Here is a 24,023-nt window from a genome sequence, read left to right on the forward strand (position 1 = left end):
GATTGCTGCAGATTCGCGCCATGGCGTCTCCCGCGGTTAAGAAAGCAATCTCCGAGGCTGCGCTGCAGTACGAGAAGCCCGTGGGCAAGGTGTTTGAGTATGGCACCGCCGGGGTAAGTCGCGCTAGCATTCTCCACGAAGCTCTACCAACTGACCTTCTTGCGCTTGCAGTTCCGTATGAAGGCGTAAGTTTCCTCAGCTTCGATCAGCCGCCGCCTCCACACCTCCCCCCGATCGTCCTTTTGTTGACGTGGGCTCTGACGTTGTGCGCACAGTGACCTACTCAACACAGTCGTTTTTGCTGTCGGTCTGCTTGCCGGTCTACGCTCGAAGAAGCTCAGCGGACAATGGATTGGTGTTATGGTGACCGCCAGTCATAACCCTGCAGAGGACAATGGAGTTAAGCTGGTTGACCCGATGGTAAATACTACCCCCCACCCACACGAATCATGGGCCAATTTTCTGACATGGAGTTATTAGGGCGAGATGCTGGAAGTAAGATCAAGATAGAAGGACGCGCTTGATTTAAACAACCTCGATCTGACAATTGAACCTAGGCTGAGTGGGAGCAATACGCTACCAAGCTGGCCAACGCCCCTCTGGAGTCCATTGCCGATGTTTACGACGAATTGGCCAAGGAGATCGATGTCAAGATGACCAACCCCGCCCGCGTCGTCTTTGCTCGTGACACCCGTGCCTCTGGCTCCCGCCTGGTGGGTGTGCTCAATGCCGCGCTTACTGCCACCGAGGTCGAGTTCATCGACTTCAAGTACATGACCACTCCCCAGCTCCACTACGTGGTGCGTTGCAAGAACACTCTCGGAACACAGTACGAGTATGGCGAGCCCAGCGAGAAGGGCTACTATGAGAAGCTTGCACAGTCATTCCAGAAGGTTATGCGCGGAGTCAAGGTTCAGGGTAGCTTGACTGTTGACTGCGCCAACGGTGTCGGTGGCCCCAAGTTGAGAGAGCTCCTGAAGGTCCTCTCTGGGATTGATATTAAGGTCATCAATGACGATGTCATCAACCCTGATAGCCTAAACTTCGACGTGAGTTATCTTCCACGCTCATTTCGTATATCAAACAATTGACTCCTCTCTAGTGTGGTGCAGACTACGTCAAGACCAAGCAACGCGCTCCTCCCTCTTCTAAGGCCGGCGTCCTTGATCGCTGTGCCTCTCTGGACGGCGACGCTGATCGTCTGGTTTACTACTTCCAGGATGAGGGTAACGTGTTCCGTCTGTTGGACGGTGACCGCATTGCCACTCTTGCTGCTTCTTTCATTGGCGACCTTGCTCGTAACGCTGGAATCGCCCAGAAGCTCAAGATTGGTGTGGTCCAAACTGCCTACGCCAACGGCGCCAGCACCGACTACATTGAAAAAGTGCTCAAGCTCCCCATCATCTGCACCAACACCGGTGTTAAGCATCTTCATCACGCCGCTCTCCGCTTCGACGTCGGTGTCTACTTTGAAGCTAACGGCCACGGCACTGTTACCTTCTCCGAGAATGCCATGAAGACTATTAAGAACGCCGAGCCCCAGTCGCCGGCTCAGCAGCACGCCCTAGAGTGCCTCCAAGCTCTGACTGATCTGATCAACCAGGCCGTCGGCGATGCTCTCTCCGATATGCTTCTTGTTGAGGCCATCCTTGCCCACAAGGGCTGGTCCCCCAAGGAATGGCTGGGCACATACACCGATCTGCCTTCTCGCCTTGTACGCGTCGAAGTCAAGGATCGTTCGATCTTCAAGGCCTACGATGCCGAGCGCAAGCTCGAGTCTCCTGCCGGACTTCAGGGCCAGATTGAGTCTTTGATGTCTCGCTACAACAAGGGCCGTAGCTTCGCCCGTGCCAGTGGTACCGAGGACGCCGTCCGTGTCTACGCCGAGGCCGCAAGCCGGTCTGAAGCAGATGATCTGGCTACTCGTGTTGCCAACGCCGTGAGCGAGGCTGGTGTCGCTGATCCTTCGGCCTAAACAGCTTCGGCGCCGTCATATGGGTCTACCGAAGATCTCGACAGAAAACATTCAACGTCATTTGATGCAGTAATGAAACTATCATCACTATCTCACTCCCTTAGAGCTTGAGTCATACAATACAATACACAAATTTTCGAGTAGACAACTTTTTTTGCTTCTATTTCAGAGCAATGGACATTAAGTCATACACAGTGAGGATGAAGAGCCAAGCTGCTCGGATGGGCCAGCCCATTAACCCTCCTCCTGATCCATCTGGTCGCGACCACGCTTGCCCTTGCCGAACTTGTTGCCTCTCGTGCCCTTCTTTTCGTCATAGGCCTTCATTTCCATAATAGCCTGGCGCTGTGCCTCGCCAACCCGTTCAGCAAGAACCATAACCTCATCCTTGGTGGCATCATACTCATCGAGCTGCTTACCCAACGCAGCCTCGATACGCTGCCAGATCTCCACATCATATTGCGTCACAAAGCTAATCGCAACACCACTCTTTCCTGCACGGGCCGTGCGGCCGACGCGGTGAATGTACGTCTTGCTATCAGTGGGAAGATCGAAGTTGAGCACGACATCAACGGACGGAATATCCAGACCACGAGCAGCAACATCAGTAGCAACGAGAATGTCTCGACTGCGGGAACGGAACTTGCCCAGAGCTCCCAGACGCGAGGATTGGGAAAGTTGACCGTGGAGCGGAATAGCACCGAATCCGAGGGTACGCAAGAGGAAAGCAACGCGCTGGGTCTCGTGCACGGTGCGGGTGAAGACGATGGCGGACTGGCCAACAAATTCGTTGAGAAGGTAGACAAGGTAAATGTCCTTGTGCTTGTGCGGGCGGAGGAGGAAAGATTGCTGTAGGGTCGAGACAGTCTGGTACTTTGACGAGACAGAGACCCGCATCGGGTTCGACAGAGACGCACGCTGAAGAGACTCGACCTTGGAACTGAGTGTAGCGGAGAACAAGAAAGTGCGACGCTCGCGAGGGAGAACCTTGAGGATCTTGTCGAGAATTGGACCGAAGTCCATGTCTAGCAGTCTGTCTGCCTCGTCCATGACCCTATGTCCCCGTTAGCTTAGAAATTCCATTTGAAGCTGGGAGAACAAACAAGTATTTCATTCCCCGGAGGCTAAATCCCTTCGTATTCTCCAGGTGATCAAGTAGACGACCAGGTGTTGCGACAATAATGTGAGGCTTCTTGCCCAAGGCGATAGATTGCGGCACCATGTCCATTCCTCCGACGATAACAGCAGTGCGAACTCCGATAGTTGAGCCGAGAGTTTCAAAAGACAGAGAGATCTGGTAGGCCAATTCACGGGTTGGTGCGAGGACCAGGCCGAAGAGGGGTTGGGGCTTTTCCATGAGAGCCTGCAAGATGGGGAGAGCAAAAGCTGCTGTTTTTCCACTTCCAGTCTCGGCCAGACCGATTAGATCGCGGCCCTGGAGAGCCAGCGGAATGGACTCCGCTTGGATAGGTGTTGGCGCCTTGTATCCCATGTTTTCACAGGCTTCGCAGAGAGAATCGATAACTCCTAGCTCTTTGAATGACTTGGGAGCGGCAGTAGTTGTGTCCTCGGCGCCGGCATCGACTTCATCAGGCTTGGGCGCCTCGTCGCCGGACTGAGAATGGGTAGAACTGGCATCACTTTCTTGAACAGACGCAGGCGCCTCCTTGGCGACCTTGCGCTTCTTGACTGGAGGCATTTTTGGTAACTTATCGAACTTGGGAAAAAGTTGCACTACTCGCGATCTCGAAATAATTTGAGGTGGGTCCGCATCATCATTGATCCGCGTCTCCGCCTGGATTTTTTGGAGACAAAAAAACTTCGGTTTCAACTCATCGAGCTTGATTAAATCAAACCCTTTATTTTTAGTGGTATTTTGCTTTGCATATCTCGCAATGGCAAAGGCACGTGTCAAGAAGCGCACTCATTTGCGTGCGCAGAATGCTTCAGCTGCTTCCAAGGGCAGCGGTGCTATTCAGAGCAAGGCGCCTAAGTCCATGGTCATTCGTGTCGGCGCTTCTCAAGTCGGTACCAGTGTCAGCCAGCTCGTCAAGGATGTTCGTCATATGATGGAACCCGACACGGCTGTGCGATTGAAGGTAATACACCAATTTTATTCTGTTCTCCGGGCTTTTCTAACGCTAGAAATAGGAACGTCAATCCAACAGACTGCGGGATTACACAGTGATGGCTGGTCCCCTCGGTGTCACACATTTGATGCTTTTCTCCAAATCCAGCACTGGAAACACCAATATGCGACTCGCTGTGACACCTCGCGGCCCGACCCTCTACTTCAAGGTCGAACAATATTCCCCTTTGCAAAGATATCGAGCGCTCGCAAAAGCGTCCCCGAAGTGGTGGTCAGGATCACAAGACACCGCCGCTGTTGGTGATGAACAATTTCAATTCGCCCGATGCTACCGAGGACTCCAAAGTGCCGAAGCGCCTCGAGACCCTCACAACGACTATCTTCCAATCCCTCTTCCCTCCGATCAATCCTCAGGCCCAGCCCCTCTCTTCCATCCGTCGAGTCATGCTCTTGAACCGCGAGAAGTCTGAAGACAAAGACAACGAATCCTACGTGATCAGCCTCCGACACTACGCTATCGTCACAAAGAAGACCGGACTGTCAAAACGTATTCGCCGCTTGGACCCTAAGGAGATTCGCAACAGAGACAAGAAAGCTGCCGTGCCAAACCTTGGCAAGCTCGAGGATGCTGCCGACTACCTTCTCGACCCGTCCGCTGCTGGTTACACATCTGCCAGTGAGACCGAGCTGGACACCGACGCCGAGGTGGAGGTTGCTGAGAGCACGACCCGCCGAGTCTTGAACAAGCGTGAAGCCCAGCGCCAGAAGGCTGGTGAGAATACCGAGAAGAAGCCTACCGTTCCCGGCGTTGAGAAGCGGGCTGTCAAGCTAGTCGAACTTGGACCCCGTATGAAGCTTCGTTTGATGAAGGTTGAGGACGGTGTCTGTGATGGCCGGGTTATGTGGCACGACTTCATCACAAAGAGCGAGAAGGAGATCCGGCAGCTTGATCAGAACTGGGCTGTGAAGAGGAAGGAGAAGGCGGCGCGTAAGAAGCTGCAGCGAGAGAACATCGAGAAGAAGAAGAAGGACAAGGCTAAGGCCCGGGCTAATGGTGAGAAGGTGGAAGATGACGAGGATGTCGATATGTATGAGGATGAGTGGCTCAGTGACGACGACGCCGAGGGCGCTGAAGACTCGGATGAGATGGAAGAGTAAGGTCTCTCGGATTTCTACTTTTATACCCTCGGTGGTTCAACTGTACATTTTTCATGGAGTATATGAAGAAAAGTTTTGGAACAAGGAAACCTGCATGGCGCTTTCATCTTGATTTTAGATCCTCATTAATGGCATGACTCGATTTTCTTATTTCTTTCTGTCTATTTCTTGAGTTTCGCCTCGACCAGACGGCCAACCATTTTCTCGAGAATCGCGAAATTACCGCCCGAAGTACCAGCAAAGTAGCCTTGTACGCTCTTCTCGACGTACTTGCCCACAATGTCAATCTCAACGTTGACTAACTCACCCGCCTTCTTTCCAGCTGTGACCACCTTCTCCTGGGTATAGGCAATAAGCATCACTTCCCAAAATCCATCCTCACCATCCACAACCTTAGTCACAGTCAAACTGGCACCGTCCAGGGTAACGTAGCCCTTCTCGACAACGTAACGGAGGACATCCTTATCGCGCGGCTGCAGGCGGAAGACTAGTGCATTCCCGTCGGGTGTGACGGACAGAATCTTCGCGACAGTATCGACATGGCCCTGCACGAAGTGGCCACCCATCCGTGTATCTGCAGAGACAGCGCGTTCGAGGTTCACAAGAGAATTAGTCTGCAAGTCGCCGAGATTCGTACGGCGCAGGGTCTCCGGCGCAACTCCGACCTTGAACCAGGTTTTATCGAATGCCGTGACCGTCAGGCAGGTTCCTTCATTTCAAATGAGCTTGAGGTAGCGTTTCAGGGATTTTTTTTGGCTGGGAGATGTACCGTTGACAGCGATGCTATCGCCCAGGTGACAATCAGAGAGAATCTCCTCGCAGTCGGAGATGGTGAGAGATGTACCCCCGCCCCCACTCGACGAGGTATCGAGGGGCTCTAGGGCCGTAACGGCTAATGAGGAAGAATTGTCAGTCTAGCTTTATAAGAAAATCATTTCGAAAGACTCACTCCCAATGGTCTCAACTAGTCCAGTAAACATAGCTGCGGGGTGATTGATCTGCGGAAAGGCAAAGGTTGGGGTCGGTCGACCTCGGCCTCGGCGCCCCGAGCGGTGTCGGCGTTTTAGCGGAGTTTCGATCTACTCCAGCGCCTTCTTAACTTTGCCCGGATTTGCTGGGGCCTTTTGTTCTTCTGTTTCCAAGTGTGTCAGTCATTTAGCGATTTAGTATGACGGTTGCACTCAGATTTCAGGCTATTGCTCAGCGGTCGAGTCCTAGCTTGCCTCGCAATGCCGTGCGCATATCGCCCTGGCGGAGGTTCTCGAGCTCCGCGTCGACATTGAATGACACGCTGCCGTTGTCGGGAATTCGTGTTTTGGACATGACAAGAGTTCTTGCCGGAGTGAGCTAAATTTTGCATTCTTGTTTCTTTGGCGCGAGATTAATTGATTTGATTCACAGCCATATTGTACTCAGATCTTGGGTGACTTGGGGTATGTGATGCAATTCCAGCTCATACTAGGCTCTTTGCCTGACCAATTTGGATAGAGTCTGAGGTTCCAATAGGTACTAATTCACATATCCAACAGAGCCGATGTTATCAAGGTTGAACACCCCGTGCGCGGTGACGATACACGTGCCTGGGGCCCGCCATATGCGCAGTATGAGAATGGTTCATCCAAGAAAGGCCCTGGCGAAAGTGCATACTACCTTGCTGTAAGTCTATCCAGACAAAAGCAACAATTCTTTATGTACTGATTGGCTGTAGGTCAACCGCAACAAGAAGTCCCTTGGACTATCCTTTCAGCACAAGTCAGGCGTCGAGATCCTGCACAAGCTTGCAAAGGAATGCGACGTCTTGGTTGAGAATTACCTCCCCGGTGGACTTAAGAAATACGGAATGGACTATGAGACTTTGAAAGAGATCAATCCCAAGTTGATCTACGCAAGTATCACTGGCTACGGTCAAACAGGCCCGTATAGTAACCGCGCTGGATATGATGTCATGGTGGAAGCAGAGATGGGGTTAATGCATATTACCGGTGCGCGAGATGGTGCACCCGTGAAAGTGGGCGTTGCAGTTACAGACCTCACCACTGGACTGTACACCTCGAACGCGATTATGGCTGCTTTGATTGCCCGTGGCCGAACGGGCAGGGGCCAGCATATTGACGCCTGTCTGAGCGACTGCCAGGTTGCTACCTTGTCAAACCTGGCCTCCTCTGCGCTGATCAGCGGCCAGAAGGATTCTGGACGTTGGGGCACTGCGCACCGTAAGTATACCATCTCCCAAAATTTGCAGCAAAAGCTAACAACTATCTAGCGTCCATTGTGCCATACCGAAGCTACAAGACCGCTGACGGTGACATTCTTTTTGGTGGCGGCAACGACCGACTATTTGGCGTGCTTTCCGATCGACTCGGATTCCCTGAATGGAAAACGGATGCGCGTTTCGTCACGAATAGTGATCGTGTGAAGCACCGTGCCGATATCGATGGGCTGATCGAGAATACCACCCAGCAGAAGACGACGCAAGAGTGGCTGGAGATCTTTGAGGGAAGTGGAATGCCATATGCAGCTGTCAACGATATCCAGGGAACCTTGAATCACGAGCATGGTGAGTTTCTTTTGGCAGTCATCTTATTCAACCCATTCTAAATTCTATCGATAGTCAAAGCACGAGGCATGATCACGGAGGTCGAGCACCCCGAGTGTGGCCCGATCAAATTGGTCAACACTCCTATCAAGTATTCTGAGGCGACTCCCGGAGTGCGCACGCCACCGCCTACACTCGGTCAGCACACTGACGAGATATTGGGAAGTATGCTGCAATACGGAGAGGCGGATATTGCCAAGTTGAAAGCAGAGGGTGTGATTTCATAGAGACCGCGTGTTCATTTAGGGCGAGATGAAAGTTGACGTCACATTGTACATAACCTTTACATAGATGTGATGATCAACTGCAGTATTTCTTAGCTATCTAGGTATCAAAAACGGGAATATCGGTACATATGTACGTTGATATTATTCACATCTTCATCCTCGAGGCATCACAGCTTAGCTCCTGGCGAATTGAGCAATTTCTCCAGCCCACTTCGCACGTTGCTCGCCATGCCACCTTTTCCAACACGCATGGTTTCTCGGAATACAAAGACATGCGTATATGTTCCAACCATCTTAACATCCTCCTCGCCCTTTCGGAACACGCCAATCTCCCATGTGACACTCGAGGAGCCTAGTTTGGCTACGCGCAAGCCCACCTCTAAAATATCTGGGAATGCAACAGAGGCAAAGAAGTCGCAACTTGTATTGACAATTAGTCCGATTTGGTCCGTGCCGACTGACAAGCTGGATGGTTGGCCTTCGGAGCTCTTTGGGGCTTGGGTTGTTCACACTGAAGGGGTCCATGCCGCAATGCTCGATGAGGTAGGAATTGGCAATCGTGTCGAAAAGAGCCGTGTAGACAGTGTTGTTTAAGTGCGCGTACATGTCATTGTCGAACCTGAAGAGTATAATTAGTTCAGCCTCCAACATTCCATGAAGCGTACTCTTGATCGCAGCTACTTACCATCTTGTCTGGTGAAGCTGATGGTAGCCATAGTCGCTGCGTTTGCGAGCCTTTTTGGCTTCAAAGTCAGGAGGCGCCATTTTCAAAGGGAAGCAGGGCTAGATAGTGTCAATGAAAGTCTTCGGTCCCCCCCGAGATCAGAAGAGTTGCCCACATCGCATCTCCGCAACCGAAGTACCGAGGTCTGGCCGTGATTAGGTAAGCTGGCGATGCAGCGTTCACTTGCAAGTTCACGCCTTTCAAGGCCGAGATAACCTAGCGGGTCTACTTTCAACCTTCAGCTTCCCCATCTGATCCCCATGAAAGGGATGTAGGTACACATAGATGTTTGGTCTGGAAAGGGAACGTGGGGGAGATCCACCGTGCCTGAGCTTATCGCTAATCGCTCCAATTTTTTCTCGCCCAAACTTTCTGCCCGCCAAATTCAATTTCAAAGATATCCTTGAACACCATTCCCACTGGCTCCTTCACCCCGAGTAACGGCATATCTTATACGGCGAGGCAAATTGCCCCAGCCCCAGCCGCCCCTCATGTCCGTCGTTACCTACAAACCCCCGCCTCCCGACCCCGTCAAGCCGCCTCCAAATGTGGTGGTGACTCCCTGTGACCCATGGCCTGCACCTTACTACATGGAGGGTGGCCTTCGCCGTGTTAAGCCGTATCACTATACATATAACACCAACTGCAAGGAGCGATGGCGGGGTAGGAATTTGGAGGAGATTTTCCTCTCAGAATTCCGTGACCGAAAGCCAGAATACTACAAATGGGCCCTCGACCAGGGTCTCGTCGCCGTCAACGGAAAGCCTGCTGGACGGGATACCGTGCTCAAGAATGGACAGGTCGTTTCCCACACCCTTCATCGCCACGAGCCTCCGGTGACGGGGATGCCCATTGGTATCATTCACGAGAGCGAGGACTTGATCGTCATCGACAAGCCAGCAGGTGTTCCTGTTCATTCCGCCGGCCGCTACCACTATAACTCGGTCATTGAGATCATGCGCGCTCAACGTGGCCAGGGTTTTATTCCGAGACCGTGCAACCGGTTGGATCGATTGACTTCGGGCATCATGTTCATTGGAAAAGACCCCAAAGGTGCTGAGAAGATGGCAGAGGCACTGAAGGCGCGAACTGTGCAGAAGGAGTATCTGGCGCGTGTCAAGGGCAAGTTCCCCGATGGCATTGTCGTTTGCGACCAACCGATCATGCAAGTCAGCCCCAAGTTGGGTCTGAATCGTGTGCGCGCTACTGGCAAGACTGCCACAACCAAGTTCCGCCGTCTGGCTTACTATCCCCCAGAGGCTTCAGTAGCCTCTGCGGAAGAGCATGAAACCGTTCGTGCGGCCACTCCACCCCCAGCCGTCTCCAACGAGGACGAAGGATACAGTGTTGTGCACTGCTTCCCTCTCACTGGCCGAACCCACCAGATCCGAGTGCACCTGCAATTCCTGGGTCATCCGATCAGCAACGACCCCATCTATTCTAATCGCCGTGTCTTCGGTCCCGATTTGGCTCGAAATGAGACTACCGGAGAGCGCGATGAGGAAATCCTGGAGCGTCTTCACCGGATGGGCAAGACTGAGATTGCGGAAACGGCGACTTATCGCAACCACTTCACCGCCGCTCCTAATGTCCCCGTGGATACTGATCCATCCATCGTTGCGAATATCATGTCTCGCGAGCAGCAAGCTGCCGCGGAGGATTATGAGAAGCGTAAAGGCGAGCGTCTGTCCGGCGAGGTCTGTGACGTGTGCGGAACCGAATTGTACTCGGACCCGGGTGTCCATGAGTTGGGTATCTATCTGCATGCGGTCGCCTACTCCGACAAGAATGGCGACTGGGGATATCGAAGCCCGATGCCTCATTGGGGAATGCCCCCGCCTGGCATGGATGGTCCTCGCGAGGTTCCTGATTGGGTTCCCGGCGAGGAAACTGTCATCGGCCATGGAACCGTGCCTGATATTCGCGATGATGACGATGATGCTACTGGTGATAAGAAGCCTGCTGTGAACGGCACTGTTCTGGTTGAGGGTGTCGGCATGGTCAACCTCGATGACCCGAGACATCATGTGAATGGAACGAATGGAAGTTCGGCTGGTGAAGTGCCGTTGGCTGAAACATCTACGGCAGCTTCTGGTCCGTAAAATCTGTCGTTTCCTTTTATGTTTTGATAAAAGGTCCATGAATATCCGCTACCATAGAATTGGCCTGACATCAAGAAGATACCCTTCCTGAAAGTGGACATCGAAGACTCAAATCAGTGAAAAGCATTTCAGGTGCATCAAAATTGTGAGTTTATAGAATCTGGATAGACTTTGATGCTTCAATGTATACAAATGATAACGTAATCCACACCAAACCCGCCACCACACCAAACCCGCCACCCCATCCACTTATTCTTTATTCATGAAGCTTTTATAAAACCACAACGCCTTTATATTCAATTTAAGCCTTATCCGGACATGCGTAAGCCCTATGGCCTGGCTTTCTGCATAGACTACATGCGTATTGACGTTTACTGGTGTGATTATCGGTCACTGAAGGCCTCTGGGTGGGTGTTGCAGATACCACCCCACCACCTTCTATTCCACCTGGTAGACCAATACCTTGCTCATGGGCTTCATGAACGAATAAGCCCTCATCGCGCTGTATTTTCCGTTTAGGCAATGCCTTTCTTTTTATCTTTTTGTAGTTTGCAGCGCGTAGATCTGTCACTTCTTGCTCTAATAGAAGGATACGCTTCATGACTTGTTCGCATGCCTTATAAGCCTGATCAAATGCCTCTTTTGTAGGCGTAGGTAGGCTATCAGACCGATATTTGATAAGCCGTCTTGCTGATGCCTTATACTTTGAAAGCTATTTGATATTGCTTAGTGTTTCGGGGCAATAAATGCTTGATCGGCTTGATGGTCGGTCTGGTGTAGGCGGACGAAGCTGGATATTAAGCCTTTCAAGGACTTCTGCCGCATTTAAAGGGATCAAACCGGTCGCTTTGAATGCATTCTGGATACTTCTAGCCTGAAATGCATCTTCGCGCGCGCGTGGGTAGGCTACAAGGAAATCAAGCTTATCGATATAGTTTATACCCATACGCGTCTATTGGTCCACCAGCTGACCGTATGATCGCTTTAGAACTGCGAAACAGCCTATATCTAGAGTCTATAATAGATATGAGCTATGCGGTGGCATACATATAGGTATAACGTCGTGTTCAGTGCATAGACGATCAAATTCAGGCGTAAGGTGGCTTCCATAACTATCAAGTATTAATAGCCTATACCGACCACGTATACGACTTGCGGTCAAAGGAATAAAAAGCGTTCGAAGCCAGCGAAGCCTAATTGCATCAGAAGTCCACCTATTTAGACTAACTTCGAAGCGCTAGTCCCTTAGGGTATCGTGGAACCATAATTTAATATAGCGCTTGCCTTTAAATATAATTAATAGCGGCAAAGCCTAGCCTAAAGTATTAACTATTTTTACTGCGGTCACCTATTCACGATTACCTGGCTGCAATACTGATCGACGGCCATAATATTCAGCTCTAGTAACTACCCTTGCGGTAGAAACTAGGCCCATTGCGAAGCCGGTTTCATCGAAATTATAGATATTATCAGGCGGGATACCATAGCGCGTAATAGTCTCCCTAACCAGCCAAAACCATTCATTTAATACCCGCGGATCCTCTTGCTCAGCCCGTGAATAGTTATATCGACGCGAGAAACGTGTTTAAATAGCCGGTGTACGCTTCACATAGTTTCCGACCCAGTTCACACCGATAGCATTAGATCCGGTCGCCGCAAGAAGAATATTAGCCATTCTGCGTATCATAGCATGCCTCGGGGCTGCACCACGATCATCTATAGATAGAATCCACTGGGTAAGCGTATCCTTATCTAATTGGGTTATTTTATAGGTATGGGCGCGTCTGGTAGCCTTTGAACTGTGGCCGCTCATCCGGTCGCGTAGCGTGGTTCGCGGTACGTCATAGACGCGTGCAGCGGCAGCAATAGAAGGAAGATCTTTATTCTGAATAGCCTGGATTGCAAGCTCGATTCTACCCTCTTGCTGGATAGAATTCTGCTTCTTTTCAGACCGAATTGGTGGCATAGTGGGCGTTTCAAAGTGGTGGGGGAGGTAAAGAGGTAGGGAATTGGATGGGGTGGCGGGTTTGGTGTGGATTACGTTATTCCTCAGCCGAAATGTTTCAATGATAGAAAACCAGTATTCCATGGGGCGTGATATGACAGGGTTCAGCACGGCGCCAGGAATCTCCGTGAGATTTGAGCTCGCAACCCGAGCTCTAAGCTGACCGTCCCGCTAGAGATGCCCATCTCTTGAGTGAATAGAAAACCCTCTTTTCTCACACCAGCTTCTCTTCAAGACCTCACTGCACAAACTAAGTTACAAATGGCACACTCTTCCTCATCCAACATCCTCCTGGACTTCCTCAACGGTACCTTCGTCGGAGATCCCGCCGACGCCCGCGCATTCTGCGAACGGACCATCAGCCCCAACTTCATCCGGCTCCAAGCCGGCGACGACAAAACGGACTTTGAGAGAGCGGTCGCGAAAATTGCGTATTTCCGCGCAAATGCCACATGGGATCCGTCGTTGAAGTTCTTCACGCAGGACGGGAACAAGATCTCTGGCCGGGTGGTTTTTGTTTTGAAGGTTGGGGATGAACCGGCGAAGAAGTTGGAACTGATGATTATGGCGGAGTTGAATGAACAGGGACTCTATGAGAGGGTTTGGGAGCAGGTTGCTGAGTATACTCCAGGAGAGGAATAGATCTATCACTTATGTGAGCCCAGGTCATGAAATATATTCATGTAGATCGCGGGTGGATGTGTTCGTCGGTTTCTTTCTGTACATCCAGTATTCTAGATGCCGATGTTGTGTTGTAGAGATTACCCATCGAGTCTTGTTTTCTTGAGCTGTACTCACACCAAACGTCAAGTGGACGCTTGATCGTACTCTCATCTAATTGGGAATGGCGAGGTTCTGTGGCGCAGTCTTCTTATCTGCGTTACGCCTGGTCACCATAGCAAGGCTGAATGGACCTTGCATGAATCGGAAACACGGGGTTCACATAGGGAAAATGTCAAAGTAAGCTATTCTTGGGCGGTGGCGATATTGATCTAGTCTGGGGGCGAAACTCATCCATTGTCTGGGCAATAGGTAACGCCCCTATTGGCAGTCAGCACCGGGGAAAATGGAGAAAGGGCATTTGCTAGAAAAGGATACGATGAGGTCATTAGACTGTTCAGAATTCACGGTGGGGGGAAAAGGTTGCGGGGAAACTCTCCTACCGGCCAACTACTAAGCCTTGTGCCGATCGTAAAGGTGTATATCATGGTCATGTTCGGTGTCAAACCAGTCATGAAAAATCGACATCTCCATGCATAATGCCGACTCAATTTCAAGTCTCCGAAGAGTCCCTCGGTCACCATTATAGTGTGGTCATGACCGACGATCAAGGGGGCGAACATCATTTCTATATAGAAAATGCCCCAGGGGTTTCGGAGAAGGCGGATCTCACGTTCTACGATGGTGATGACTGTACCGGTCCCCTCATTGGACTCTCCAAGTTCCCGCGCGTTACGAAGAACTGCAAGGTCAGATTAGTGGACGAGCTCTCCACGGAGGACTGGGTACCTGTGAGGAAGAAAGGGTTCATGACGACGAAATACACCTTTCGAATTCCCGCCGGACATACGCAGGGGCTTTTCACGTGGAAGAAGACACGGTCAATGGGCAGGGGCTCCAGTCTGTATGGTAACATGAAGTTGGTGAATGAGCAGAGTCACGATGTTCTTGCCGTCTTCTCTTCGGATCCTTTTTCGATAGTCACCGGTCAACTTGATATGTATCAAGATCACGGGGACTCATTCGATCGATGGGCGCTGATTACTGGGATGGCTGTGCGAGAGAAACAGCGGCGTCATACCATTGATGCGGTGAGGTCGAAGGATAGTGTGTACACTGTGGGTGCAATGGGTGGTCTAGGAATGGGTGGAATGGGTGCCATGGGCGGTGGTGGAGGGTGCTAGTCTGAATAATATGGCCAATGTACTTTTACGGGTTGTATACGAGCTGTCTGCGTGCTATGAACTGAAGAAATAAGTTCCATATAAGATGAAACCTGTAAAGGAGGTTGTTTGAGGGCAACATCCTTCCGCTTAGCCAAAAGACCATTTATGTCGACCCTTAAAGGTCGACATCCTCAAATCCATATATATATACCCACACCTGCATATTAAGGAATAACCACACATTATTCCTTAACAAAACCCTTGAATTATCTCATTCAAGTCTGTGCGAAGAAGAGAAACAACTGAAAGCATGACTGTTACGTTTAGCACGAACATGAGACTTCTCACGCTCGATTGTTTGACGACGTGCAAGATGAGTAGTAGTTGAGCGTGATGTGACTGGAAGACTCAGGGGTCGAGGCTAAGCTTGACGAAGGTGAGGTTTGAGGTAGATGAGGATGAAGATGGAATCAGTGAAAAGACTCCGACGATGTGGTCGAGATCGACGACTCTGAGTTCTCTAGACGAGTTATGATCATCGCCTCCATCTCCATCTCCATCGCCTCCTCCTCTTCCTCTTCTTCCTTCTTCTTCCTTCTCCCCCTTCACCACCAACATCGCCCCCAGACAGCCCACCAAGGCCAGACAAAATGCTGGTCAAGCCGCTGCTCAGGCCACCGACAGCTGTGCTATGCTCCTGATGGCCAAACAAGAAAGTGTTCTTTAGAATCAACCTTCTGTGAAACAGATTGATCAAACCCCTTGAGGCGATTCCAGATCCTGGAAACTTGCTTGTAAAACCTCGACCATCGAGATTAGGATCGCTATGTTGGGATGAATAAAATCTAGTCATCGCTGTCCATCGTCTTGTTGAGTTTCGTCGTATGGACATACGACGCAGAATAATCAAGGACAAATCTACTGAAACATACTGGTTATGTATCTGTCGTTCACAAATCCGCGATTTACACAGTTCATCTCGGAGCATCTACGCAGCACATACGCAAGTCAAGCCATCAAATGACCAATACAGAGCTCCATGGCAGACTACTGGAAGCTAATCCCTTCCTTTGATGTTTCACACTATCCTAAATCCCCCTGTGGTAAGTATCATGCTCACGTCACCTTTTTTTTTCTAACTTTGTTGCCGAAAGACGGGAACCTAGTCCTCTTCATAGAGTACTCTGACTAAGATCCAACTGATGAACGCTCCATTTCGGCCCCACTTGTTTAATCCTTTCGCGCCGATCGTCATACGTCGGAGGCTATCCACGCATCCTGGGCCCAGTGAGCTTAGCTCTGATCGTCGCAAAGCTCCTGGTAATGAGTGCTTATTCTCTGGCCAGTTCTGATCCAGAATACGCACCCCGGAGTAAGTAGCGCCGGTTCGACGTGAAAGAGATAATCGAATTCAACAATATGTTTTGAAGGTACAATTGGGCACTTTTCATTTCATGCGGCCCACTTGCTCCACTATCATCTGAGCTGCTGCTTCAAAATCAGCATCGACAATCACGTTATCCAAGCCCGAGTGTTCGATCTGGGTGGAACATTAGTCCCGCTAATACTGATGAACCAAGCATATATGAAGACTCACTAGCTGAAGCGCCTGTTGGCAATTGGTTCCCTGTAGACGGACTACAACGGGGACTTTGAAGCCACCGGTAGCCTCGGCGGCCGCGACGATCGACTCGGCGATCATATCGCAGCGCACAATACCTTGAGCTCCATTAGTGAGGTGGTCGTCATACTTACTCAGACAAGAGCTCACCGCCATAGATATTCACGAGAATCCCCTTGATCCGCGAGTCGTTGTTCAGTATTTCAAACGCCTTGCTCAATGTCTCTTTAGTCGCCCCTCCCCCCAACATCGAGGAAATTAGCGCACTTCCCACCATATAGACTGATCAGATCATTGGTTGCCATGGCAAGACCAGCTCCATTGACGATGTTGCCGATATCGCCGTCCAGTCGAACATAAGACAACCCTAGTTTCGACGCTTGGTACTCGACTTCTTCCTCCGGGGACCTTTCTTCCAGACTAAAGAGTTCTTGTTGTCGGAATCTCGCAGCGTTGTCAAAGCTGAATTTAGCGTCGAGGCAAATAAATTTCCCATCATAAGTGCGAACCAGGGGATTGAGTTCCAGGAGCGTTGCGTCTTTTTCTCGGAAAAGTTTGATCATCTGATGGAGAATTTTGTTGACCACGATCATCTCCTTGTCAGAGAAGCCGAGTTGTGCTTGAATATACGATATTATTTCTGTGGTGAGGCCAGTCGGCAGATGAAACCAGAACTTTTGCAATTTGTCAATGTTGGACTCGATGTTTGTGCCTCCGACATCTGAAATCAGAAGGACTGGCATGCCTCGATCGCGATCAAAAGTCAGCGCAAGATAGAATTCATCGGCAACGTCGACGGCTTTGTATATGTATAGTTTCTTCACAAGTAGGCCCCCGGGTGGTGTTTGCTTGGTCGTGAGATAATAGCCGAGCATCTGAGAGGCATTGTCATATGCTTCGCTGGGCCTGGGTTCGGCATCAGCTTTGGTCACTGGCTACATTCGTCTGGGGCTAACCAAGTAACGATTCGAACCCCTCCTTTCCCGTCGCTATCGTACTTTCCTTTGCCTCTCCCTCCAGCAAGTACTTGGGCCTTGAGGACCGATGGTGCACCTAGTCATGGTAAGCAGATGCAATCTGTGTTTCGGACAGGCAAAGAAAGGCGCCTCACTGATATCTGACACCACATCACGAGCCTCCTCGGCGCTGGTGACCACTCGTCCGTCGGGCACAGGTATATTGAACTGATGGAATTGTAAGCCAAGTCAGATCATGGCTGAGTGTCCCAAACCCAGCTCACATCTCGAAGCAATTTGTGCGACTGATACTCCAAAAGGTTCAAATGTCGCACCTGTATTTTGGAAGGGCCATGATGCTATACACTGATCAGCAGCGCTCTACTTGAGATGGCGGACTCCTCCCGTACCCCTTGGAAGAGACGCGCAAGTGTGCGTCGGCCAATCATCTGGACTCTGACTGATGATCGAGACTTTGTTTCCAGTTATCTTTTTTTTTTTGAAGTCCAAGTGAAGAGGAATAAAAAGTAAAGTCTACGATGACATCAACATCAAGGTCATCGGGTTCGTATTGAGTTTTTGTGGAGTGAAAGCCGAACGTGGAATCTTGGGTCAACCACGTCTTTTACTCGCATCACAACACCGATGGAATTGTTACCCGGGATGCTTTTTTTCATATCGACACCCTTCAAGTATTTGTAGTCATTTTTGAGCAAGATGGTTTTGGGACTGATTCTCGGGTTTGAGCCCGGAAGAACAGTCATCGTCAACAGCAGGAGGCTCACTGCACTAGCGTTTAGATTCGACTATACTTTCGAGGCACATTCGCGCACCTTGCCGTGGGCTGCAAACGTGCTTGCAGACTCTGAGCCGTCATATTCCTGGCTGATGGAGCTATACGTGAATTTCAGGAGCTTTCCTGACGAGTCTGTCATCTAGTCAACTCGATCCAGTCCCCTCTAGAAGCTCTCATTTTGTCTACTGGGAATGTTACCGACTCTGAAAGGAGTACGTTCATGAGCTGATAATAACTCCCCTACTTCATCCCGGTGGGGAAATTCGAAAGCATTTCTTGGAACTCACAAGGATTACTTGAGGATGGAATGGATTTGCAAGTGAACGGTGCCCTGGATAATGAAAGGTTGATTCAGTGCGGCGACAGACACCTGGGGGCTGCCCAGTTCTTTCTGCTGTGGAAAGTGTTTGTAGCTTTGATAGCCTACCTCTCCGATAGCACTAGTTCATCGCCCTGAAACATATTTTCAGAAAGAGTCTCGTCCCCTTTAATGGGAAGATCCAAGATTCAAAGATCCCCGCGACCGAGGAATGATTGCGGGATGGGCCAGACTCAATTCCACAGTGAACACCAAGTAGAGGAATTGGAGCAAAATCTTTCCATATCAGGCCTTCGGAAGATTGCGGAGCCTATTCTAATTCCTTTTTTTCTTCTTCAGCAGCACTAAGGATCAGCATCCACCATGATTGCATCCCAGGCAATATGAGCAAGGCAACTCTGCACAGCCGTAGTCACTTCAAGTACATATGACCTGTACATTCAGGGGTTTACGTGCATGACAATGCAGTCCTCAGTCACCAGACCAGAACCATCTCAACCTCGAAACTTCACTTTCGTCAAAGATCCAGGGAAATGCAGGAACCGAGTGCTAATCAATCGACCACCGGAACCACGCGAGGAATTAGGTTCACCCCGTATTCCCCATATGTCCTCGGTTAGTCGCACACGAGTCAAACCCAGATGAACTCCACATTCTTCGTCACAAGTTTCCTGCTACTGCATGCAGTTATCTGCATGAGTATCTGCATGAGTATCTGCATGAGTATCTGCATGAGTATCTGCATGAGTATCTGCATGAGTATCTGCATGAGTATCTGCATGAGTATCTGCACGAGATTCATACTTGGTCGTCCTCGTCCATAGCAAGGAACAGAATTCGATCTGGGGTTCGTGCCTCGGCTCCACTTAGCTGAGGGCGAGGTGGTAGCTCAACATTCTTGATCGAGCGCTAGCCAGTCAATGTGATGGTACTTTTGTCCGATCTCATCTGAATACCATGGCAGGTCCAATCAATAGAATGCTATCAAGTGGCGGTGTGCCAGAACCGGGCTGAGAGTAGCGTTCGATTCTGCATTTTATGGGTTTTATCTCTGACTAAAAGGTGGAGCTGACGATAGACCCAATTTATGCGGGACGCTCTAGGTAAACGGTCTCTGTGTTATTTGCGGGATTCCCTGCTCCCCTATAAAACACGCCTGGGGCAAGGGAAATCCGGTAAGATATTTGATATCTGACTATTGTTTCTTTTTCTTCCCGCCAGTTGTTGAGAATTGCACTTGTCCGTTCCATCATGCGGTTTTACTCTGGCTCGGGAGCTACTGTTCCTCTTTCCGCGATTTCGCACAAGGAAGACACATTGCGGTCGTGGACGAAGCTTGGTTCAATTGTTCAAAAGGGCTGTGTGGACTTGGACGGAGAAACCCTCGATATCGCAAGCGTGGCTGCAGTTGCTCGGTATTCAATCATCAGCGTCTCCTTAAGAAAAAAAGAAAAAAAACATCATGTCTAGCGGATAGCTGACGACTTTGGAAAGGAATGGCTGTGGTGCCCAAGTATCCAATGAGCCCCGGGTAGCTGAAAAGGTTCTCGCGGGTGTCCAGACCCTGAGCGAGTACCTTGCCAAGGGGTACTCGATATACGGTCAGTTCCAAACAGCATCAGCGGTCATCGCCAGCAAACTAATCCATCTCTAGGAGTCAACACGGGCTTCGGGGGTAGCGCAGATACCCGCACAACAGACACCATGCGACTTCAACAGTCCCTTCTTCAGCTCACTCAAGCAGGCATCCTGACAAGCAACGACTGTAAACCCTCAGTGGGAGATTATAACCTGGGTTCTCACGCGATGCCAGTGTCATGGGTACGAGCCACCATGCTCGTGCGATGTAATCATCTCCTCAGAGGCCACTCCGGTGTGCGACTGGAGATTATCGAAGCAATGTTGAAGATGCTCCGAGAGGGTTTCACACCTATCATACCCCTGCGAGGCTCAATCTCTGCTTCGGGCGATCTGATGCCTCTTTCCTATCTGGTTGCGGTGCTGGAAGGGAATCCAGATATCAATGTTCACTGGCATTGCAAGCCAGAGGCTAAAGTGGTGTCAACAAGCACTGCTCTGGAGATGACTGGGATTAAACCCTTCGTGCTCGGACCGAAGGAAGGACTGGGTCTGGTAAATGGAGCAGCTGCCTCTGCAGCTGTTGCTTCTTTGGCGACGCATGAAGCGAGTCAACTTGTTCTTCTAGCCCAGTCACTCACTGTGATGACATGCGAGGCCATGATGGGGAATGCGGAGAACTATCACGAGTTTCCTGCACGGATCCGGCCCCATCCAGGCCAGATTGAAGTCGCGGCCAATATCCGCCATGGGCTTGAGGGTTCGAAACTCGCTGAAACTTCCGATAGAAAGGATCGCTTCCGGCCGGGCCTCATCCAAGATCGATATGCGTTGCGGGGGGCATCGCAGTGGCTCGGGCCCGTGGTCGAGGATCTTGGATTGGCTGTGCAACAAGTCACGATCGAGCTCAATTCGACGCAAGATAACCCGGTCATCGATTCAGAGACTCAGGAGGTATACTCTTGCTCCAATTTCCAGGCGGCGTCTGTCTCAGTGGCCATGGGAAAAGTACGCGAGGGCTTGCAAATGGTTGGGAAGCTTTTGTTCAGCTACTCGTCCGAGCTTATAAACCCCGATATGAGCAAGGGTTTGCCGCCCAACCTGGCGGCGGATAATCCAAGTCTGTCATTCACGATGAAGGGTGTCGATATCTCCATGGCTTCATACATGTCGGAACTTGGATTCTTGGCCAATTCGGTCACATCACATGTCCAGTCTGCTGAGATGCATAACCAGCCGATCAATTCCCTTGCGCTGATCTCTGCGCGCTATACTCTGCAGGCCGTTGAACTTGTTTCAATGATGAGTGCAGCTCTGCTGTACGTCGTTTGCCAAGCTCTTGATCTACGGTTGCTGAACGAGTCGTTCCTGAATGAACTGGACAGTTTGGTGCAGACGACGCTACCAGAGCTGTTGGTCTCAACCAACAAGGAGACCATGGCATTGCTCCAAACTGGTATCATCAAGGCAATCCGAGCATCATGGAAAGAATCCGCACGTGCAGACTCAGCAATTCGAATTCAAGAGTTATCTAATGCCATGGCCCCTGTCTTCCTGACACAAGCCAAAAAGCTGAACGTCGAAGACCCAATCGCCATGATCGAATGGGCGCAGAAGCGCATCTCGCAGGATGCACAGTCGCTATTTGAGAAGACACGCAGCCGGACAATGTCGGGTGAACTCAACGCTGAAGCATCGCTCGGGCCGGCTTCGAAATCTCTCTACTGCTTTGTGCGACGTGATCTGAACGTGCCGTTCCACTGTGGTCTTTTGGAGCATCCTACCATTGATAGCAAGACGCCAGATGTGCCGCAACGCCCGCGGAAGACCATCGGCTCGTGGATTTCCATCATCTACGAGGCTATTCGTGATGGGAGAATTCAGGCTCCTCTGAGTTAACTGACGATAACAGCCTTGCATCCTGCATGCATGATAGAGATTACATGGATCGGTCAAATTCTACGATTGGATGTATAAATGGAATCAAGATTAATTTTCCGCCGTATCTACCTGCTAAATTTCTAAATTATCCCAAGATGCACCTTGTATGAACAAAATATCCAGACCCAAAAATCCCAATCAGTGCCGTGCGCCCCATCCAATGGTGTGTATGTAGAACCCAAAAAGAAATTATAAAGAGCAAACAGTTCACGCAAGAAATCGACCTTACTTGATGACGAACTTTGGCTTGCGACACCTACTTCTCTGTTGAATGGCGGCATCGACTCGCCACAACATCGTTCCTGACATGATGCCCGGTCTAGGAAGTCCACGGAGGGCCCAGCCGGACGTTGTGCAGCGACCTCGCTCGTCGACGCGATATTGCATGCAGCCTGAAGAGCGGGCGCAGTGCTCGGCGCATTCGTACATGGAAGCTGGCGTCGACGGGCCCGAGTAGGAGGCGTGGTTGTCTCCATCGGGAGCATTATTATCCCAGTCATCGCTGAGGCTTGTGAGCATAGGACGGACGAAGTTGATGAAGAGATCCCCGTAGGTGAGGAAGGTTCGATTGGCCTGATTTTAGAAATGTGAGCAACCAGGACATGAATCAGTCCAAGCTAAGAAAAAAAAAAAATTTCAAATCTTACATTTGAGAACCACTCCTGATCAAATGTCCACATTTCCTCGACATCGGCTGGCGTCATATGGTGGAACGTGAAAGGTGGATAGCACCACTGCGGCATGCCGAAGCCCTCGCCGAGAGCATCCTGCTCCCAGACCGATTGGGTCGTGACATGGGGCCAGGACCAGGTCAATCCGATACCTGCTTGGGCGAGAGCCATGCCCAACACACAATCGCCGGCCCATTCGCGATCGGTGACCTCGTTCCATTCTTCCACGTGCTCGGTATAGAAATCAGCGACGGCATGTATTGCGGCATTGGAAATGACGAAGCCTGATCCGCCATGCGCAAAAGTAGTATCCCCGATCATCATCTGGTTCCCGAGATACAACTTTTCGTTGGAGTCGTAGTTCTCCAGCCAAGCCAGTAGATTCGGCCAGATCGGGTAAGTGTCGGCTTCGAGGAAGACATACCACTTGGCATCGGGCCGGTGGGCCCGAGCCTCTTGGATCATCGGCAAGAACTTCCACTTGTCAAGCTTCCAGCCCGGGTTGTCGCTCATCCCAAAAGCACTATTAGTCACTTTGGTATGATCCTCATCGAGCAGAGCGGCACGACCACCTTGGCGGGCGCGGTTATACAAAGCAAAATCGGTATTGGAGTAGAGCGATTGAGAGACGTTGCGGAAGACGTCCAGCGTTCGCAGGCCATCAATCTCCTCCTCAAAGTCCGATACGATTAACTTGTTCGGAATGCATCGAAGTGTCGTGCGGATATGCACTGGGAGTTTATGTTGCGCTTCTGTGATGCCCGTCTTGACCACGACGAGGATATCGTCCATGCCCGGCAGCGGGTGGCATGTCGAAGCTTTTTCGGCAGGCGCGGCTTCGGTAGCGGCAACAGTAGAAGTCGCTTCGGTTTCATTGACAGTCCCGAAAGAGGCCGGCTCGAGTATAACCTGTGTAGTATCGCCAAAGCCGGCGTTCAATTGCAAAAACAAAGTTATGAGAGCAAGTGGTATCAGGATGGGCACCCAGCGCCCATAGCGAGCGGGGAGGGTCGGCATCGTGCGGGGGAAGAGAATGGGAAATATGAAAGAATTAAACCCCCATTTCCGATGCTCAATATGGAATTGAAAAAGAATCAAGAATCGATCTGACAGATATGACAAGGTATGACAGGGTCGTCCAAGACCCTTTAAGTCTTGACGGCCCGTGGGGGGGGGGGCCTTGTTTCGGCCTGTCTAAGCTGATCTCTGGCGCGACTGCTCCCGCTACGCTCGGTTCAGTAATCAATGGGTCAATCCAGAAGATCCCGGTTTTTCTAGGGCGTTACTTGATTCTGGCACCGAAATCTCTTCGCGAATATGGGCTTTCCATGGACTGGAAGAATCGCAATTGCAACCGTCGGTGTCCTGGGTCCTGGTGT

The 24,023-nt window shown here is 50.7% G+C and overlaps 12 protein-coding genes across 12 annotated transcripts; 7 read left to right on the forward strand and 5 right to left on the reverse strand.

Moving 5' to 3' along the window:
- Positions 1-20: 20 nt before the first annotated feature.
- agm1 (phosphoacetylglucosamine mutase PCM1) lies at positions 21-1,975 on the forward strand (the record flags this gene model as incomplete). The annotated part of the gene is made up of 4 exons (XM_056965184.1): positions 21-175; positions 276-420; positions 558-1,049; positions 1,103-1,975. The coding sequence occupies 4 exons, from the start codon at positions 21-23 to the stop codon at positions 1,973-1,975; spliced, it is 1,665 nt and encodes a 554-aa protein (XP_056825137.1).
- Positions 1,976-2,209: 234 nt separating this feature from the next.
- rrp3 (RNA-dependent ATPase RRP3) lies at positions 2,210-3,674 on the reverse strand (the record flags this gene model as incomplete). Its single annotated transcript, XM_056965185.1, has 2 exons — positions 2,210-3,029; positions 3,079-3,674. The coding sequence occupies 2 exons, from the start codon at positions 3,672-3,674 to the stop codon at positions 2,210-2,212; spliced, it is 1,416 nt and encodes a 471-aa protein (XP_056825138.1).
- A 196-nt stretch (positions 3,675-3,870) lies between these two features.
- On the forward strand, positions 3,871-5,222 carry N7477_003523 (Brix domain-containing protein; the record flags this gene model as incomplete). Its single annotated transcript, XM_056965186.1, has 3 exons — positions 3,871-4,074; positions 4,127-4,273; positions 4,308-5,222. The coding sequence occupies 3 exons, from the start codon at positions 3,871-3,873 to the stop codon at positions 5,220-5,222; spliced, it is 1,266 nt and encodes a 421-aa protein (XP_056825139.1).
- A 161-nt stretch (positions 5,223-5,383) lies between these two features.
- Positions 5,384-6,202, reverse strand: N7477_003524 (riboflavin synthase; the record flags this gene model as incomplete). Its single annotated transcript, XM_056965187.1, has 3 exons — positions 5,384-5,931; positions 5,992-6,114; positions 6,172-6,202. 3 exons carry the CDS (start codon positions 6,200-6,202, stop codon positions 5,384-5,386), a joined length of 702 nt encoding a protein of 233 aa, XP_056825140.1.
- Positions 6,203-6,390: 188 nt separating this feature from the next.
- N7477_003525 (CaiB/BaiF CoA transferase family protein) lies at positions 6,391-8,045 on the forward strand (the record flags this gene model as incomplete). The annotated part of the gene is made up of 6 exons (XM_056965188.1): positions 6,391-6,564; positions 6,624-6,655; positions 6,752-6,878; positions 6,931-7,435; positions 7,486-7,779; positions 7,834-8,045. 6 exons carry the CDS (start codon positions 6,391-6,393, stop codon positions 8,043-8,045), a joined length of 1,344 nt encoding a protein of 447 aa, XP_056825141.1.
- A 167-nt stretch (positions 8,046-8,212) lies between these two features.
- On the reverse strand, positions 8,213-8,810 carry N7477_003526 (acyl-CoA thioesterase; the record flags this gene model as incomplete). Its single annotated transcript, XM_056965189.1, has 3 exons — positions 8,213-8,502; positions 8,558-8,664; positions 8,731-8,810. 3 exons carry the CDS (start codon positions 8,808-8,810, stop codon positions 8,213-8,215), a joined length of 477 nt encoding a protein of 158 aa, XP_056825142.1.
- A 450-nt stretch (positions 8,811-9,260) lies between these two features.
- Positions 9,261-10,871, forward strand: N7477_003527 (Pseudouridine synthase RluC/RluD; the record flags this gene model as incomplete). Its single annotated transcript, XM_056965190.1, has 1 exon — positions 9,261-10,871. One exon carries the CDS (start codon positions 9,261-9,263, stop codon positions 10,869-10,871), a length of 1,611 nt encoding a protein of 536 aa, XP_056825143.1.
- A 2,266-nt stretch (positions 10,872-13,137) lies between these two features.
- N7477_003528 (uncharacterized protein) lies at positions 13,138-13,518 on the forward strand (the record flags this gene model as incomplete). The annotated part of the gene is made up of 1 exon (XM_056965191.1): positions 13,138-13,518. One exon carries the CDS (start codon positions 13,138-13,140, stop codon positions 13,516-13,518), a length of 381 nt encoding a protein of 126 aa, XP_056825144.1.
- Positions 13,519-14,135: 617 nt separating this feature from the next.
- Positions 14,136-14,780, forward strand: N7477_003529 (uncharacterized protein; the record flags this gene model as incomplete). The annotated part of the gene is made up of 1 exon (XM_056965192.1): positions 14,136-14,780. The coding sequence occupies one exon, from the start codon at positions 14,136-14,138 to the stop codon at positions 14,778-14,780; it is 645 nt and encodes a 214-aa protein (XP_056825145.1).
- Positions 14,781-16,209: 1,429 nt separating this feature from the next.
- On the reverse strand, positions 16,210-17,788 carry N7477_003530 (succinate--CoA ligase subunit beta; the record flags this gene model as incomplete). Its single annotated transcript, XM_056965193.1, has 8 exons — positions 16,210-16,302; positions 16,360-16,481; positions 16,534-16,598; positions 16,651-17,289; positions 17,340-17,436; positions 17,495-17,567; positions 17,624-17,698; positions 17,750-17,788. The coding sequence occupies 8 exons, from the start codon at positions 17,786-17,788 to the stop codon at positions 16,210-16,212; spliced, it is 1,203 nt and encodes a 400-aa protein (XP_056825146.1).
- A 1,917-nt stretch (positions 17,789-19,705) lies between these two features.
- Positions 19,706-21,931, forward strand: N7477_003531 (uncharacterized protein; the record flags this gene model as incomplete). Its single annotated transcript, XM_056965194.1, has 3 exons — positions 19,706-19,869; positions 19,949-20,055; positions 20,109-21,931. 3 exons carry the CDS (start codon positions 19,706-19,708, stop codon positions 21,929-21,931), a joined length of 2,094 nt encoding a protein of 697 aa, XP_056825147.1.
- Positions 21,932-22,198: 267 nt separating this feature from the next.
- On the reverse strand, positions 22,199-23,661 carry N7477_003532 (uncharacterized protein; the record flags this gene model as incomplete). Its single annotated transcript, XM_056965195.1, has 2 exons — positions 22,199-22,546; positions 22,621-23,661. The coding sequence occupies 2 exons, from the start codon at positions 23,659-23,661 to the stop codon at positions 22,199-22,201; spliced, it is 1,389 nt and encodes a 462-aa protein (XP_056825148.1).
- Positions 23,662-24,023: the final 362 nt, after the last annotated feature.

The sequence above is a fragment of the Penicillium maclennaniae genome, assembly GCF_028827695.1.
Source record: "Penicillium maclennaniae strain IBT 15551 chromosome Unknown utg000003l:1.0-5670915.0:1.0-5674809.0, whole genome shotgun sequence".
NCBI classification, from domain to species: domain Eukaryota; kingdom Fungi; phylum Ascomycota; class Eurotiomycetes; order Eurotiales; family Aspergillaceae; genus Penicillium; species Penicillium maclennaniae.